Source organism: Stegodyphus dumicola, chromosome 5, assembly GCF_044657685.1.
Source record: "Stegodyphus dumicola isolate Sdum_Otavi_A_Nest chromosome 5, ASM4465768v1".
Classification (NCBI taxonomy): domain Eukaryota; kingdom Metazoa; phylum Arthropoda; class Arachnida; order Araneae; family Eresidae; genus Stegodyphus; species Stegodyphus dumicola.
In genome coordinates, this window is record NC_140772.1 from 189,438,557 (window position 1) to 189,455,824 (window position 17,268).

Sequence of the window (17,268 nt, forward strand, 5' to 3'; positions counted from 1 at the left end):
ATCCCATCAGAATAGCAAGCAAAATGGCTTTGTTGTTTGGAAACCAGCACTCATATATAAAATATTGAAAAACTGTTGGGTTCTGTGAAGTGGAGAAATAAAAAACGACATGATAGAACTTGTCAAAACCTTCAGTCATAACTGGCTGAGTTCATATGGCAACAATAAAATGCCTGTAATGTGTTTGATGCTATTTTAGCTGCTATTACTGATTTATAGCTATCTAAAAAAGAAATTAATTTTTTTCAGGTTCTTATAATTGATTGTACTTGAAAGTAAATGAAATTGCTTCTTTTTATACATTTATTTCCATTGTTTAAAAGTTTTTTTTTTTTTTTTTTTTTTTTTAAATATGGCTGGAAAATTTAATATATCTAATTAAATATTTTGGATCAGAATCATATATATAATCCAATAATAATGCATTATAAAGTGAATTTAAGTCAATTTAGTGTTCTTTTAAAATGGCATTGCTACACAATAGAACTACACAATGCAAAAACCTTCCAGAAACTCCCTGTTTCCATGTTACAAAGTTGACAGCTGTGAATTTTATCTTAAACAATTCTAGATTTTGTTTTTAAGGGCTCTCCTGGTAAATTTGGTTACAGATGTATCCATTTCCATGAAACAATTCCTTATGTCTGAAAAGTATCTGATATGAAATGAAAGTGTCTTCACAAATGAATTTGTTTCAGAACAACAGCCAAGTTGAAATGCACAGTATGGTACTTTTTAACACCTGCTTTCCACAAAGATGTAATAATTGCTTTCTGCCTCTGAAGAGTTCATGCTGCCTCCTACCACACTAGTTTGTTAGCCTCTTACATATATTGGTACAATACAGAAATGAGATACAAATTATGTGGTAATTATGTTCTCTCAAACAGTACTAAATCTGTGTTTTGAGTTTTTAAATCGCCAGTTATTTTTTTGTATAAACCAAGAATTTTTAGCAATCTTTTATTGCTGAAATGTTGGGGCTGCCTTATATGTGAATTCAAAATGATTTAAAATAATTTGATTACAGAAGTAGAATTATAATTTAAGTAACTGAAAGAAATATATCATTTTTATTTTATTTGATCTGAATCAAGTTTCTTAATATTGGTAGCTGACTAAAAATTTTTTTACCAATCCTTTCACATTTGTGCTTGAATTAAGTTGAGGTGAATATCATTATCTTCTGTTTCACCATTGTTTTCATCCACTTCATAGGTAATATATTCATTTCCATCAATAGCATTGCTCAGCAAAAGTCAGAGCCTTGAATCTAAAACTAGCAGAATATGTGGTTCTTTTTTTTTTTTTTTTTGTCTTTGACTGTATAGCAGAGATTTGGAATCATTCCTAAAAGCAAGAGTGCAAATGAGGGAGAAATATCTTATCATTTCTTGATAGTTACTACAGTTGTGAACTGGACTAAAATTTGTGTTATTGACAAAGCATTCAAAAGTTGGGAAAACTGAGAAAGAGGAAGTGCATTATTTTTCAAATGGAAGTTGAAAATGAAAGCATTTACTTTCAACTCATCTGATAGATTTAAATAAATTTGACTATCAGTTAGTTATTCACAGTTTTAGTGATATATATGTATATAGTTAGATTTATGAGACAATTTAAATTTGGTATATGGTTTTCAGTTTTGATTGAATTTTTTAATAAAATCTTACCTGTTGGATTATGCAAGAATTGGCCTTTACTCGTAAATAAATTGTACTTGTTTATAATGCACATTGCACATGTATAATAAACTTTTTTTCTCTTTAGTTTGTTTCTCGTGGCTCTGTTCCTTTAGCAGTTAATAAGTATTTAGATGAACTGAATGTGATTATCAAAGATATTAGTAAACAACATGAAGTTATATTCAATGTAAGTTATTTTATTGTATTGCATGCATGTTTAAATTATTTTTTGATTCATATAATTTTATCATCCATAATTTGCTATTTGAATTTTTTTTAATTTTTCTTATATAAAATGTGTTTTTAAGTAGTATACAGTAATAAGTGTGCTACATTAATGTTTTTTAAATATATATATTTTTTGTATAAAAATTAATTAAGGCTTTTTACTTTAAATCTGTTGATTCTTTTTAACCCTCTGAGCAGTGTGGGGTTTGGGATCTGTCATGAAGTTTTGTATTTAAATAGTCTTTATTAGTTAAATTTGTATATTTCCTTATTTTATTCTTTATTTTCATAAACTTGCATTTATTAAGATGACTTTTATACTATAAAAAAATTAAGGAGCAAAATATCTTAAATTATAAGCCAATATATACCAAGTGACAAAAAATCTAATGACTGACTTTATCTGGTCATGGCACTCAGAGGGTTAAGTAAACTTTTAAAATTTTAAATCTCTGATTCAATGCTGAGAATAAACAATGTTATTAACTAATGCAAAATATTTAATGAATTAAGGCTGGACTATTAAAAACTGGTATCAGCAGTCTCTATGTTTTAAGCTAAACTAAAGGGGTGGGCTGTACTAAAGAAATAAAACAACTGTTATTGATGCATTATAAACATTCTACAGACATGTTCTGGCCTATTGCTGTGCGGTCTAAATGGATAGTCCCCCCGCCCAAGTAATATGAATGAGTTTGATAAGAATCTCCCATTTAGAAAGTTTACTATCTGCATGATGTGATAAATCAAGTTCAGGATAAAAGGTAATTGAATATCCGGTTAGAAAAACATCAATTAAAGGTCTCAAAATTATTCACATCTGTTGAGAGTTGAGAATTCCTTTGTAATGGTTCGTTTATTGCATGAATAATAATTATTTTTAATTTCAAATATTTTATGTTTTAGCACGTGTTAAATTAACTTTCACATTTTGTTAATATTGGTATTTATTTATTTTTTTGTTAAATGGCAGCAAATAATTGTTTGTGGTGATTTTGTTTTCAAATTTTGATTTTCTTATGCTGTTCTACGTAGCAGGCCTAAAAAACAATATATAGTAAGCTTACTTAATCAGTAGTGCTTCTTTCCATTGTAATTCAGTTTGAATATCAGTAGTTAAAGGCCATATATTATTAGCTCAGTTTAACTTCTGAAATGACAACAAATGAGTCTTCTGAAACTATTGTGAAAGAATTGATGCAGTCAGTAGAACTTCATAAGGTGATTGTAAAAATACCCTCTTTGTTTGCACTGATAACCCTGAGCCTTTTTTTTACTTCCTTGTATGAAGTAAAAAGGAAGTATTGTAATCGCGAAAAGTTTCAGGCAGCATATTTCAACAAAAATATCCATTTTGACCGCTATCGAATGCAATTTAACGATGTTTTTGCGTTATATCTGTACGTAAGGACAGAATAAAATACTCTTTTCCTTCAAAAAAATTATAAAACTGCTTTAAAATTAATTCTGAAGAGAATTTTTCCTGGCGTCTGTACGAACATATGTACGTATGTATCTCGCATAACTCAAAAACGAGTAGCCTCAGAACGTTGAAATTTTGTATATAGGACTGCTATAACATGTAGATATGCACCTCGTATTTTGGTTGCAATCGGCCGCACCAAACGTATATAAATATATTTATATATATATATATCTACTTTGTTACCCGGCTCAGTGATCTCAGTTTCTTTACTCTTATATGTTTGTAAATTGTACATTTTTTGCTTTAAAAATGATTGAATTATGTTGTTTTTATCTTCCGGTTAAGGATTTTATGCCTTTTTTTAGAATATGCAATATTTTTAGAATTATCAGCAATTTTAAAGTTGTTTAATTGCCGCTAGGTCTGTTTTTAATGGCGTCCATTGATGTTTACATTTGAAACAGGAGACTAGTGGATTTGTTGCCAGTCTAGAGAAACTTAGCTTCGCAACAACAAAGATAACGCATTCATTTATTATTGCCAATTAAATCATGCTTAATTCTTTCTGGAATTTTTTCGAGGAAATAAGTGTTTGAGATTTACTTCGTAATTTTTAATATAGATATTTTGAGTTTTTATGTATTTTTGCCTTCTCGCAAAGTGAGAACTGAATTAATTAAATTAGAAATACTCAATCGTCTGTGAAAAACTGTTTCTTTTTTGTTTTGTTTGCTTAATTTCTTTTATACATCATTCTAGCTTTATTGTAATATTTGAATAGAATATGTGGCAACGATTAGATAATTCTATTCTTTAAATGATATAAATTTTGTGCATTATGAGTTATAATATGAACGAAATATATACGTTAACTGTTATATATAATTATTGGATTATGTAACAGTTAACTTAGTTTCCGTTATATAATTATTATATAAGTTAACTGTTATATAATTATTAATACTGTTAAGTGAATCTAGCGCCAGAGTGTCGCCATGGTAAACAAATAGTAGTGAATTTTAAAGAATGCATTTATTCTGTTGTGGTTTATGTGCTGTCGGCGAAGTAGATTTAATTCAATCCAATAAGTTTAAATGAAATGCAAGAAAAAATGCATATAATTTAATATTCTAATACAAGGAAGTCATGTGGCGTACACATCAGATTTCCCCCCCCCAAATTGAAGTTCACTTCAAAATCAGTAACATTGTTTCAGAAGAAATGAAATTTAATTATTTAGTTTCATAACTTAAGCCAAAGTTCGTTGAAAACATTTGGGATATTGAAACAAGCGAAAGTGCTACAAAATAATCAATTTCTAAAACTGAACTGTTACATTTGTTTAAGGAAAGCAAAAATCTACGCTTTAAATGTTTGATCGTTAGTATTGAGTTTGGCAACATGAAACCAAGCCAGCTTTAAAAAAAAAAAATAAGATCAGTTGTTGCTACTGATGTATCTAAAAATTTAATTAAAACATTATGCCTTTAGAAGCTACGTGATTCAATAAGAAATATATCTTTTAGTTAGTGATGAAGATTTAACAAAGTTAGTATTGAGTTTGGCAACATGAAACCAAGCCAGCTTTAAAAAAAAATTAAGATCAGTTGTTGCTACTGATGTATCTAAAAATTTAATTAAAACATTATGGCTTTAGAAGCTACCTGATTCAATAAGAAATATATTTTTTAGTTAGTGATGAAGATTTAACAAAGTTAGCTTACACATTGAGCGGCAAGCATATTTCTTAGGCAATCCCGTTCAGGCCATGCACGTCGCTTAAAAGCGTAGGGCCAGCGATTCTTATCGCAGTAGAAGATAGTTTACGTTTGGAACGTGATTCCTATAGACATTCATTCAACACGTTACGCACTAAGCCTGTTTTGTAAATAGTTACATTCTATGCAAACATATTACAAAGCAGAAAATTAGCATTACTGAAGCCCGGAAAGAATTAGCGCTATCCCTTACAAGTTGTGGGAAAGAAGATATTCCATTGAACAAAAATGCAAGAATATCTAAAAAACGACAACATAAACTCCAAAGAAAACCAGGAAAAGCCTCTGGAGTACGGAAATATTGTAAATTATGTTATGATAAAAATGCAACTGAAGCTGGTAGAGTAATGGCCAGAAAAAAGACTAAGACAGTTGTCACATTAGTTAGCAGCTGTAATATAGAACCGTTTTTATGCTTACGTGTTTCAGTGAAATCCATTAGTTCTGTAATGTATCAAAGTTAAGTAAATTTTAAATAATTTTTCTGTAATTCCATAAAACAGTGTAAATTGTATAGTTATATATCATGTTACAAGCTGTCAGCCAGCGGTGGTCGATGCGACCTAAACAGAAAGTCTAGTGTCGGCCACAGATGGCTGACGTGGTCTAAACGGAAAGTCTAGCGTCAGCCACAGATGGCTGATGCGGCCTAAATGGAAAGTCTAGTGTCAGCCACAGATGGCTGACATGGCACTCAACGTGTTAAAATTAATAATATGAATCACAAACCAGAAGTATTTATTCTTAATGCACCTTCCATTTCTATAAATGATTTGTTGCATAAAATTGCTTTTCTTGAACGAAAAAATAATCAAATTATCATTCAATCAAGATGAAGGGATTCAAATTCATGTGCATTTTAGGTGGTGTGTGTTGTTGCTGTAGATAAAATGAGGATAGCTTGGCTCGGTAATATTAACATTTTTATTTAATACTAGAAAAGATATATATTTCAATACACGTTTACTTATACACAGTCACACTGATTGCAGTTCACACGATAAGCATTTTTGCAGGTAGCAAGTCCACGTAGGTAAAAAATCATAAAAGTCATATTACAGCTACGAAGACATCACGAAGCAGAAGACCGGTGAGCACGTGCTTCACCAACAACAGCCAGGAACAGAGTTAATCGCATAGTTTCTTTACGCGAAGTCTCACGTGACTACTGACATCACTTCCTTCACTGATTACCAACTGGATTTGACAGGTGGTGCCATCTCTTGAACAGAATTTAAACTATCTGTGAGAACACTACATGATGTGGAAGCTGATTCGTAAAAAAATATGATCTCAATGGCAAATTTTATTTCCATCACTTTTGAATTAGACCAAAATGCATTCTAGAGAAATATTGCCCACCTGTGCACTTGGGTAAACAGCCATTCCAAAAACCATGAAAACACAGATGGAGGTAGATTCAACAGCAAAGTTTTCTGCAGAAAATATGAGGGATTGTTGCACATTTCTTTTATTTGTTCATGACTGACGTTTAAATTTGCTCTTTCTTGCCAGTAGTGGTGCTGATGTAAGCATAATTCCAGCTACTTCTCAGAATAAATGTAAAACTGAATACGAACTGTATGCAGCTATTGACAGAGACATCTCCACATATAGTATAAAACTGCTAAGCTTGATTTGGGATTATGCTTTCATTTTCAGTTTCCATTCATAATTGTGCTGATGTTACAAGAGTATTTTAGAAGTTGACTTTCTTCACAAATATAACTTACTTATTGATATAAATAAGAAAAAATTAATTATGGGTGTAACACAGCTTATCGTCCAAGTCAGGGGTCCAGTGTCATGCTGAATGTGAATAGATATTCAGTCAGACAAGGAAAAAAGAACAGAATTTAGATCATCACTTTCACTTAGATGCTACAAAGAATGTTATGGTGATACATTCTTAAAGAAAATTAAGGCAGTAAAATTGTCATCTCTCAGTGAAACTTAAATTATATAAATTCCATCAACTCCTTCTGCATTTAATGTGTAACATATTTTTTCTTATTAATTTTAATTTGATCTGATTGTTTGAATCTACTGTAGACATTTGTGAAAATTTTTATGAAGATTCAACCAATGTGTAAAGATAATACTTGAATTTAATTTCGTTTTGCGTCAATAAATTGAACATTAAGTTTGTATAACTGTACGTACATTGATTATTATTTTTATTATTATATTTGACATACTAAACAATTAAAAACTTTTCTTTATGTTCAGGATTTTGTTAGTATAAAAATTACTATACATCAGAACCACATTATAAATAGTTCAGTAGCTTGAATCAGACATTATAAAATGAATTTAATTTGACATTCTCTCGATATTGTATTGCTGCATAGCGTGAAAACTTCCTGGTTTTTCAAATTACTTGGTTAGAAACTGTGTATGTGTTTTCAGATTATTATTTAATTTATACTGATTTCTAATGTCATAATTCCCTTGTTATAATATTATTTCATATTTCTTAAAGCGTGTGTCTCAAGATCAGCAAAAGTTAGAAGCTATAAGGAAAGCAGCAGCTCAACAGCCCATTATGAATACTGCTCCACAGATAAGAATACAACAACGTCCAATGAATATAAGACCTGGGACATATGCTAGAGCAACTATCGGTGGCAAGCAATATAATATTCCCTTACTAAATAATGTATTTGGGAATCAACCCCAGAGGTTTGTTTTTCACACTAAACCACCTGGTGTTCCTCGCATGGCACATCCTTCAAATCCTCCAGCACATCCTTCAAATCCTCCATTTCAAGCATCAAATTCGACATCTTCACAGCCCATAGTTACTGAAAATGATTGCTATATCTTACCAGATAAACAAGCTGAGGAAAAAACAACTCATACGTCATCTGTTACAATTGAAGAAATTGAATAAATGATTGGAAGTAAGGTATTATAGTATTGTATTTGTAATGGCCATTAAAGATGGAAATTTGCTAGTATTACTGTTTAAGGGCTTAAAGTGATATATATATATATATATATTTTTTTTTTTTTTTTTTTTTTTTTAGGAGAAGGCTTTAAAGAAACAAGTCTTTGGTAATTCTTCGTTCATGCTGAAAAATTTCAAATCATGACTTGAATAGAAGTCTCTGTAAATAAATAAATGTTTGTGGAGTATTTACATCATTTGTTTATATACATATTCCCATTTTTGGCAATATTCATTATATCTTCTTTTGCATAAGATGTATACAAGATAGCCATCATCAGTATTTTCTGTATGAACTTTCATGTCTGAATCTAGATTCGATTCTCCATGCTTTGAGTGTATCATCATCTTATATACGTGTTACTTTTGTACATGAAAAGTTAACACATTTTAACTGAAAATCATCCATGCAATGAAACATTTTTCTTGGAAATATTTTTATAACAATATTCAGTTATAGTAAAATATTTGCTTTTGTTTATTTAATATCATGAATTTCTTCATAATATATAATTCTGTAGAAGAGTTTTCGTGTGTGTTTCTAGAATTTGAATTTTAAGCAAAAATTATATAATATGAAGAAAATAGGTATGTTAGGGAAAAAAAATGTATGTAAACTATATTACGATTTTTACCTTGCAATTTGCAAAAATGAAATTTTTGTAGTAACTTCTTTGTTTTAAATTTTATGTGTAGTGGTTATAAAAAGGAAATATAATTCCATTTTTAGTGATAATTAACTCCCTAGCTACCTTTTTAATTAAATATTGTGCTCAGAAAATAGTAATTCAAAATAAATAAAAATTTCAGATTAAATTATAACTTAAAATGAATTAAGTTATCATGAAGAAATATTCTGTGTGTTTTCATTTTTAATCCGATCTGCGTTCTGTTACTAAGACCTAATTTAAGTGTTTCAGTTTGTGTATGTTGCCTTTTAGATTGTACAATGCACAAAAAAAAGGGGGGGACAGTTCTACTGTCTGTCTACGAGAAGAATAGCTCCTGCCACAGTTTCTGGTGGGTGGTGGTCGCTATAGCAACAGGGCTAGTATATTTCAAATAGGGACAAATCAGGTGTTGCTTTATTGTTATTTTGTTTTTGGCAACTGTTGGCTGGAGGAAAAGAATTTATCATTCGTCCTTTAGACACCCCAATGGAAAATTTGTTGAGGTTCGTTTCTATGGCAACAGACAGCTGTAGACTAACTGCCGAGAGTTTTCCTTATGATAGACAGACTGTACATCTCCTGTTCTACTGGGCCGATTGACAAAATTCAAATTGTGTTTGTCATGTCTCAAAAGCGCGACTTAGGATATATATATCACATTTATATATAGCATCATTCTAATATAGGAATTTTGACACAAAATCGGACTTTTTCTGAAATGACATGCCATTTTTTTCCATGTTTCAATTCTATGGCTCAAATTATGCCAGACTACCAAGTTTTATAAAAATTGCACGAGTATTTTTTAAAAAATTATCTCTCAAAATTTTAGCTCCTCGGTGTTAATTGAATTTTGTATATATTTATTAATATCTCATTTTTTATAAAACTTTTTCTATTCTTCCTTTCACATTTCAAAATTTAGGTTCATTCCAAATAAAATTCACCCATTTTTTATGATTTATTTAAAAAATTTATATTTTTTAATAATTTTAATAAATATTTTGAATTATAACCTGTAAAGTATTTACCATCATCTTAAAGTAGGTACATTTCTAAGCATACCTGTAAAAAATTAGACTTTTTTTATTCAAAATTTTCTGAGATATACATGAATTTACATATTTGCATGGTTTGAAATTTGGCATCTTTTTGCGGGCAATAATAACACCAAATGTAGTTTATGGATTTTGTTACAGTGAATTGCCACAGCTATTTTTAACCTTAAATTTTAAATAAATTGTTACGGAAAATTAATTATATGAAATTTTTTCCCTCAATGTTGCGTAATAAATATTTATTAATACTATATGAAAAGCTTTCCCTTTTAAATTATAGATGATGTTATTCAATTTTAAATTTTTTTTATTTCTTTCTTTTTTACTCTTTTTTTTTTTTTTTTTTTTTTTTTTTTTTTTTTTTTTTTGTGTGTGTGTGTGTGTAACAGTAAATTTTTACCTTCGCCGTCTTATCGTCTGCTACTTTACTTCATTTAAATTGAATTGTCTAAAACTGACAAAAGTTTGTTTGATGTCTATTTTTACAATGTTTTTAAGCAAACAAGATGTTGACACTTTAGTTTATGTCCTAGCTTTAGGGAAAAAAACATATATATAAACATAAATTTTTACATTAATCCTCTTAGAATGAATGTTTTAAGTAGTAATTTTCTCTTATGTTGTAGATTATATAAAAAACATCTACTTTGATATAGAAATTTTTAGGCTTAAAAACTCTAAATAATATGATTAAAATTTTTTGCATCCGATATAAGAATCGGGTCACACTGTGCTACAGGAAAAGCGCTGCTGGAGTGGTTTATTTCTTTCTCATTTAACAAAAATCTTTTAATTAAAATATTAATCCTTTGGATTTTGTTTTAAACTTTATAGTTAAAATGTCTAGAAGCTGTCTTCAGCTGAAATGCATTTAATGCAACTGATATTTTAAAAAAAAAAATCGACATGAATGCAAAATTTATGGAAGTATAACAAACTAAAAATCTTAATTTTCTTGTGTCAGCACTGAAAACAAATGTAGAAGGAAATCAGGGAGGGGGGAAAGCAAAAATTTAAAGGGGAATCTACTTCAAGGAAGTTGAGAGTTCAAGGAGAAAACACTTGAACGTGTGCACCAGCAAATAGCAGCAATTCAGTTTGTGCTAATGGAAAAGACAAAAGCGATATAATTGCAGATTAAAGTGATTTTTGACTATATGGTTGTATAAATTTAAATTACTTCATAAAACATCATATCGTATCATAAACGGAGCATCCCATGATTTCTCAGTCGAAGTATTTAAAGATTCCGGAATTTATCCAGTGACGTATATAGATATCAGCTAAAGACATTTTCCCTCTTGATGGAAACAATCTTTCATTTCATCTCACACCTTCAAAATGCTTAGCCTGTAAAGAATGATAAAGGCTCTGACCAAATACTGATGAAATGGATTGATTTGGATTATTGCAAAGACGGGCTATCTGCCTTAAAGGGGGGATGCCTTCGTGAAGAACTTTCCTCGGTGAAACCAGCTCGTATACATGTTACACATGAGAAAAAAACACGAAAATGGGCATGCAATTAACCCGTTTGCTAGGATTCGAACCCTGGAGCAAACTATCGATATTCAGCGACTTTACCGCTCGGTCGTTTTGGGGCCCTTTTTGAAATGGAAGGCGATAAATTTATTTAAAATTAATGCCAGAAATACTAAGGTGTTTCAAAAAGTTGGATGCCTTTTTAATAATACTTGCAGAATGCCTGAAAAAAAAAAGCAAGCCAATTAAGAAGAAAAAATAAGTTTTTGCATAAAATTTAGTATTTTTTATATTTTTTTTATTTTTTTATTTTTTTATTTTATGGTATTTGATTCTTGCGATTTCAAAAATAAAATATTTGACTAAAATATTAATAACATTTTAAGAAATTAAATATAGAATCATAAAAATTGTGTAAAGCAATGGGCACAATTATAAAACTGTTTAAAGCAATGTATACAAGTCATCCTAAATTAAAATGTCAGATATATATATCTTTTCTGAACGGAACATTGAAAGGCTTGTTAACTGTGCTTTACTGTATTGTATATTAACATTGCAGTCTGGGTCACAAAGTATTCTTGCGAAAGAAATGCAATTCAAATAAAATCAAATTCTGGAAAATTTATATTAATAAATGTATTTAAAATGTGCAGTTCGCTTGAATGAATAAGAAATTTTAAAACAATTATCTGAAGAGAATGCTCACAAAAAATTAAAATAAAAGTCTAAAATTTCAAAAATTACCTAAAATAATAATTCTGACTAAAAAATATAGTATGAAGAAAACTATTTGAAAAAAAAAAAAAAAAAAAAATAGTAAATGTTGCACATTTTGTTTAAACTTCACAGTTCAAATGAGTAAATAGAAATTTTTAAAACAGTTATTTGAAACAAACTGTGCAACTTAAACATATAAAATGAAATTCGAAAAAGAAAAAATATTTAAAATAATAACATAAAAATATAACATAAAGAACATTGTTTGAAAGAAAGAACGATGTGAATTTTTTTCCTCTTATGCTCAATGTAAAATGGCGCAACTAAAAAAAAAGTGCCAATATAAATTTTTCAATTTCTCCAAAAATTTCGGACCAAATTTTACAAAATTTAATATTAATTCATAATTTGAGTCATAGAATCGAAATATGTAAAAAAAATAGTCCAGAAAAGCCTGATTTTGTGTCAAAATACCTATGTTAGAATAGTGCTACATAAAAATCTAATATATATCCTAAGTCGCTCTTTCGAGACATGAAAAACACAATTTTAATTTTGTCAATTGGCCCAGTAGAACGGGAGATATAGAACTGTCCCCCTTCCTTTTTTTTTTTTTTTTTTTTTTTTTTTTTTTTTTTTTTTTTTTTGCACAGTGTATATACAGTGGTTTTTAAGCAGTGTAATTGCAAGTTGCTTTCATAGTGTGCATTTTTTATTAAAAAATTGTGTGATACTGATATCTAGTTTTTTTTAAAGCTGTATAATTTGATTAAAAATCTATAAATAGTGTACAAAAGTTTTTATTTGTATAAACTTTCTAGTTACATTTAAAAAAATACATAAAATAGCATAAGTTGTCAAATCTCTGCATTTCAAGTATCTCTCTCTTCTTTAAGCTGAAACTCTAATTGAGTATCATCAAATTTTTATTCTTTCTTTAAGAAAACATGTTATAAAGTAATCATCTGTTGCTGTGTCAAAAAAAAAAAAAAAAAATATTCTTTCTATAAGGAAATTTTGTCAGATATATGAGTTTTCAACATGATATAAAAATTACAGTTAAGTAAAAATCAACTTTACATTGATATTGGTGTCTTAGGAAAAGAGTTTCCTAACAAAACAAACAATTCTAAGGTTAATTTTGTTATAGAATTTTTGTAAAAATTAAAATTTTTATGGTATTTCTTCTTTATTTTTGCAAAACTGTGGTTGTAAGTTTTATAACTTTAATCATCAATTTTGTCATTTGAATAGTGTCACTCAAAAAAATTTGTGAGTGTCAAAATAAAAATAATCCATTACTTCATACGTTTAAACTAATTAGATATTTTGTGTTTTAGGCATTACAGTCTAGTTTATTACAGCTTAAATATCCTGCAATTTTTATTGATCATACAGGATATCTTAAAAATTTACCCAAACACAAAACATTGTAATTTAATATGTGTTTATGCAGTTAGGAACAGTGTTTTTTGTAGCAGTTTTATATGCGTCACAATGTGGTATGTTACATATACATCTGTTTTATATTTATGCCAATAAAAGCACTGTTGTACTGAAATATCTGGGGATACTATTACTTGGGTAGCTTTGTATAAATTTTTATATCACCCATAAACAGTTGTTGCTTTTTTAATTTTTATTTAAATGTATTATGAGAAATGATCATTGTACAGCTTTCTTTCATGTAGATTAAATTGGTCAGCATAAATTTTCTGAACAATTATTCAGATTAGTGAAATGAAAATTCTTGAGGATAGGTATAAATGAAAAACAAAAGGCTAGATATTGTGCATATCTTCTAATTGAGTAAAATTTCAAAAGGTGTTTTTTTTTTTTTTTTTTTTTTTTTTTTTTTACTTTGCAATATTCATTTAGAAAAACTGAAGTTTATCAGTATAATAAAATTATCTTAAAAGTTGTATTTGTTTCTTAAACATAATAATGATAAAAATCTCAACTATACCCAGCCATGTATGCTACTTAAATACACATTGGCATACATTCCTTGCAAATCTTTTTACTATCAACTAATTGGACATGCTTGCTGTAATCAGTCCCCCAGCATAAACTTTGTTTCCATCAGTTTCTAAATGGCCTTATATATTTGTTCTGTGCATTTTTACTTCTTTGTATGAAGTAAAGGAAGTAATGTAATTGAAAAATTCAGGTATCATATTTCAATGGGAATACGCATTTGGACAATATAATTAGCCATCAAATGTTGAAATTTTTTATATAGGATTGCTATAATACCTATTTGTGCACCCTCCTTTTTTATTGCAATAAGCAGAAACAAATATGTGTGTGTGCAAGTGTATACACACACATACACACACACATATGTATATCCATCCCATCCTTACCTGGCTTAAAAATCTTCACCTGGCCTTTATTTTTGCAATCATTGATCATACTCATATGCTTCCCATTACATTAAAATGGTGAAAATATTCAGACTCAGGCATGGTCAAATTTAAAGAAAGAATATAATTTTTTACCAGTAATGAAATCTAATTTTTAATAGTCTCCTGTATCCTATACTTATATTTTGGAAAGTTTTATACTTGTTTTGGAAACAATAAAATTACAAGAAGTTTGACTCACATATGGCAAAAATTGACCAGGATATTTAATTTTAAACTACAATTTCTTATGTCATTTTCAAGTTACCTCAACAAAAAATGTGTGTAATTTATTAGGCCATACAAGGAATTCATGTAATGTCTTATCAGATTGTTTCTTATTTACTTATTAATGCCTGGCTGAATAATATCAATTCCTCGTCATCGTATAAAATGTGAAAACTTATGCCCATAAACCTATGTAAAGTAGTGAATACGAAAAAGATACAGGGATACAAGTCCAAGGTAGTGAATAATTAGCAAAATTTTGGTTGACTTTTTTTTCAAGATAATTCATTCTTTGTTACTGTGATTGTAAGTCCTTTGTATGATTTCCAAAATCTTATTTATGTTTTCAGCATGCAGGGGAATTATCTAAAAGATCTGATTTCTTTCTCATTACTTATCGTATTCCACATAGTATATACATATAGCCTATTGATAAACAAATGGAAGTAACATAAATCAGAAAAACTATTTTTCGAAAAATTTTATTAACAATATTTTCTGCATTAATCGAAAAAAATATTTAACTATGTTTTCTATTGGATGTATGCAGCCTTTTATATTCAGTGTCATATGTTTTGGGTAAGTAGTTTGTGCAGCTTTTTATTTGGCTTGCTATCAGCAAATTTATTCACCAAATTATTAAATGTATTTATTGTTTAAAAATCCTATTAATATATTTGTTTGAATGTGGAACATTCACCTAAATATTATGTAAATAAAAACTGTGTAATATTCAGTTGAACATGTAAATAAAAATGTCGAAAATATGTGGTTCACAATAAAATGTTTTCATTGACATATACTAGTAACTTTTAATTTTTATTTGGAATTTAAACTGTGAACATAAGCAAACTCAGTCCTTACAAATTTTATTACATTATTATAGATTTTAGTCATCCCACTAGTTGTTGCTTGGATCTAAGATTCCTAAATAAATGTAAATTATATTGATTGTTGTTAAATTTTAAATGATTATTGCATTGTATTGTAGCTGAACTCTAGACAGTAAATAAGAGTTTTAGGTGGCTACAATAAATAATTACAAAGATTCAAAATACAGTACAGTAAATGGGTTGAGAATTATCGAATTCTGGATAGTTGAGTGTATGAAAAATGGAATTAACGCTAGAAAAGGGAAAATTGGAAAAATTTCGGCTATAAAATTATAAAAACAACCATCTTATTTGTTACCAACTTGAATATCAAAAGCTTATATTTAAACTATAAAAGATTTCGGGAAAACAAATCGCATTTCAGTCATAAAAGCTGACGTATTTTATTTTTATTTCGATTATTATGAAATCCTGCCAAATATTGGAAGAGATATTGCCAATTGTTCCAGTAGAAGTTTAAATGAACAGATTGTTCTTTAGTTAGTTAGATAATAAAGAGATACAAATTATGGATATAGATTATGAAAAACTGAAATCACCTATCATAATTTTAGTGGCTTATTCTGCCTTTTATCCCCCTCAAATGGATTAAAAGCTATTTTTTCGTGATTTATGTACGATTCGTAAAAAAAAGGGGGGGGGACATTTCTAAATTTCCCATTCTGCTGAGCCAATTGACGAAATTCAAATTGTGTTTCTTATATCTCGGAAACGCGACTTAGGATATGTACAGTCAAAAGTCGTTAATCCGGAATGATCTATAATCCGGACCTCAAAGCTAAAAACTTTCTGCGCATGCCACACATGCGCATAGGCGTTTACGCGTGCGCATAAGACCTTTACGACTGCGCATATGCTTGTGCGCAAGTGCAGAATACGTTTTCGCGTGCGTGTTTTATGTATAACGGACGGTATAAGCTAAAATTATCTAATTATCTATTTCAGTTAATGTTGATGATTGCGTTGTTCCTTAATCTTCGAATTGGATCCGGTTTATTATTTTTTGCAGACTGTAAGAGCAATTTTATAAAAGTAAACTTGAACTTTCGATTATGTCAAATAGAATTTCCGATGCTGGAACTCCCAAAGGATCTACAAAACGAAAGTATGTTTCGATGTCCATCAAACAAAAAGTGGAATTGCTGCAAAAAACGGATAAAGACATGAAGAAGGTGACAGAGAGGTTAGTGAAAACGAAAAAATTTCGATTGACAAGTTAGTCGGTATTCTCGGCACAGCAATTACGGGACTTGAACAGCGGAACTTTGTAACTGAACAAGAAATTATGTCTGTTTATAGAATTAAAGAGAAAGTATTATCACATAAAACGAAGCAACTTAAACAACTTACATTGAAAGAAATGTTTAATAAAGTAAACAAATAAATATTAAGCTCTTTTTTTTTTTTTTTTTTTTTTTTGTAAATTTTGATACCCTTTAATTCTTTATTTCATAAATTACGGTTTCATATTTTTAATTTTAGAATTTCTGCATGCCATCTTACGAGATTTAAACTGATGATCTATACCCGGCGAGTCCGGATTAACGACTTTTGTATTAGATTTATACGTAACTTTGTTCTAATATAGGTATTTTCACACAAAATCGGACTTTTTCTGAAATGACATGACAATGTTTTTCCATATTTCGATTCTACGACTCAAATTATGCCTATATATTAAATTTTTTTAAATATGGTGCAAAATTGACAGAGGAATTAAAAAAATTATCTTGGCGTATTTGTT

General features: G+C 29.0%; 1 protein-coding gene across 1 annotated transcript; it reads left to right on the forward strand.

Annotated features, from left to right (window-relative positions):
* The first annotated feature begins 1,745 nt into the window (after positions 1 to 1,745).
* Positions 1,746 to 15,429, forward strand: LOC118199172 (uncharacterized). Its single transcript, XM_085817485.1, has 3 exons — positions 1,746 to 1,872; positions 7,600 to 8,025; positions 8,147 to 15,429. The coding sequence occupies exon 2, from the start codon at positions 7,663 to 7,665 to the stop codon at positions 8,008 to 8,010; it is 348 nt and encodes a 115-aa protein (XP_085673611.1). The 5' UTR covers positions 1,746 to 1,872; positions 7,600 to 7,662; the 3' UTR covers positions 8,011 to 8,025; positions 8,147 to 15,429.
* The last annotated feature ends 1,839 nt before the right edge of the window (positions 15,430 to 17,268 follow it).

Excerpts from the sequence above, each read along its gene's own strand:
- LOC118199172 (XM_085817485.1), top strand. The coding sequence starts at position 7,663 with ATGAATACTGCTCCACAGATAAGAATACAACAACGTCCAATGAATATA.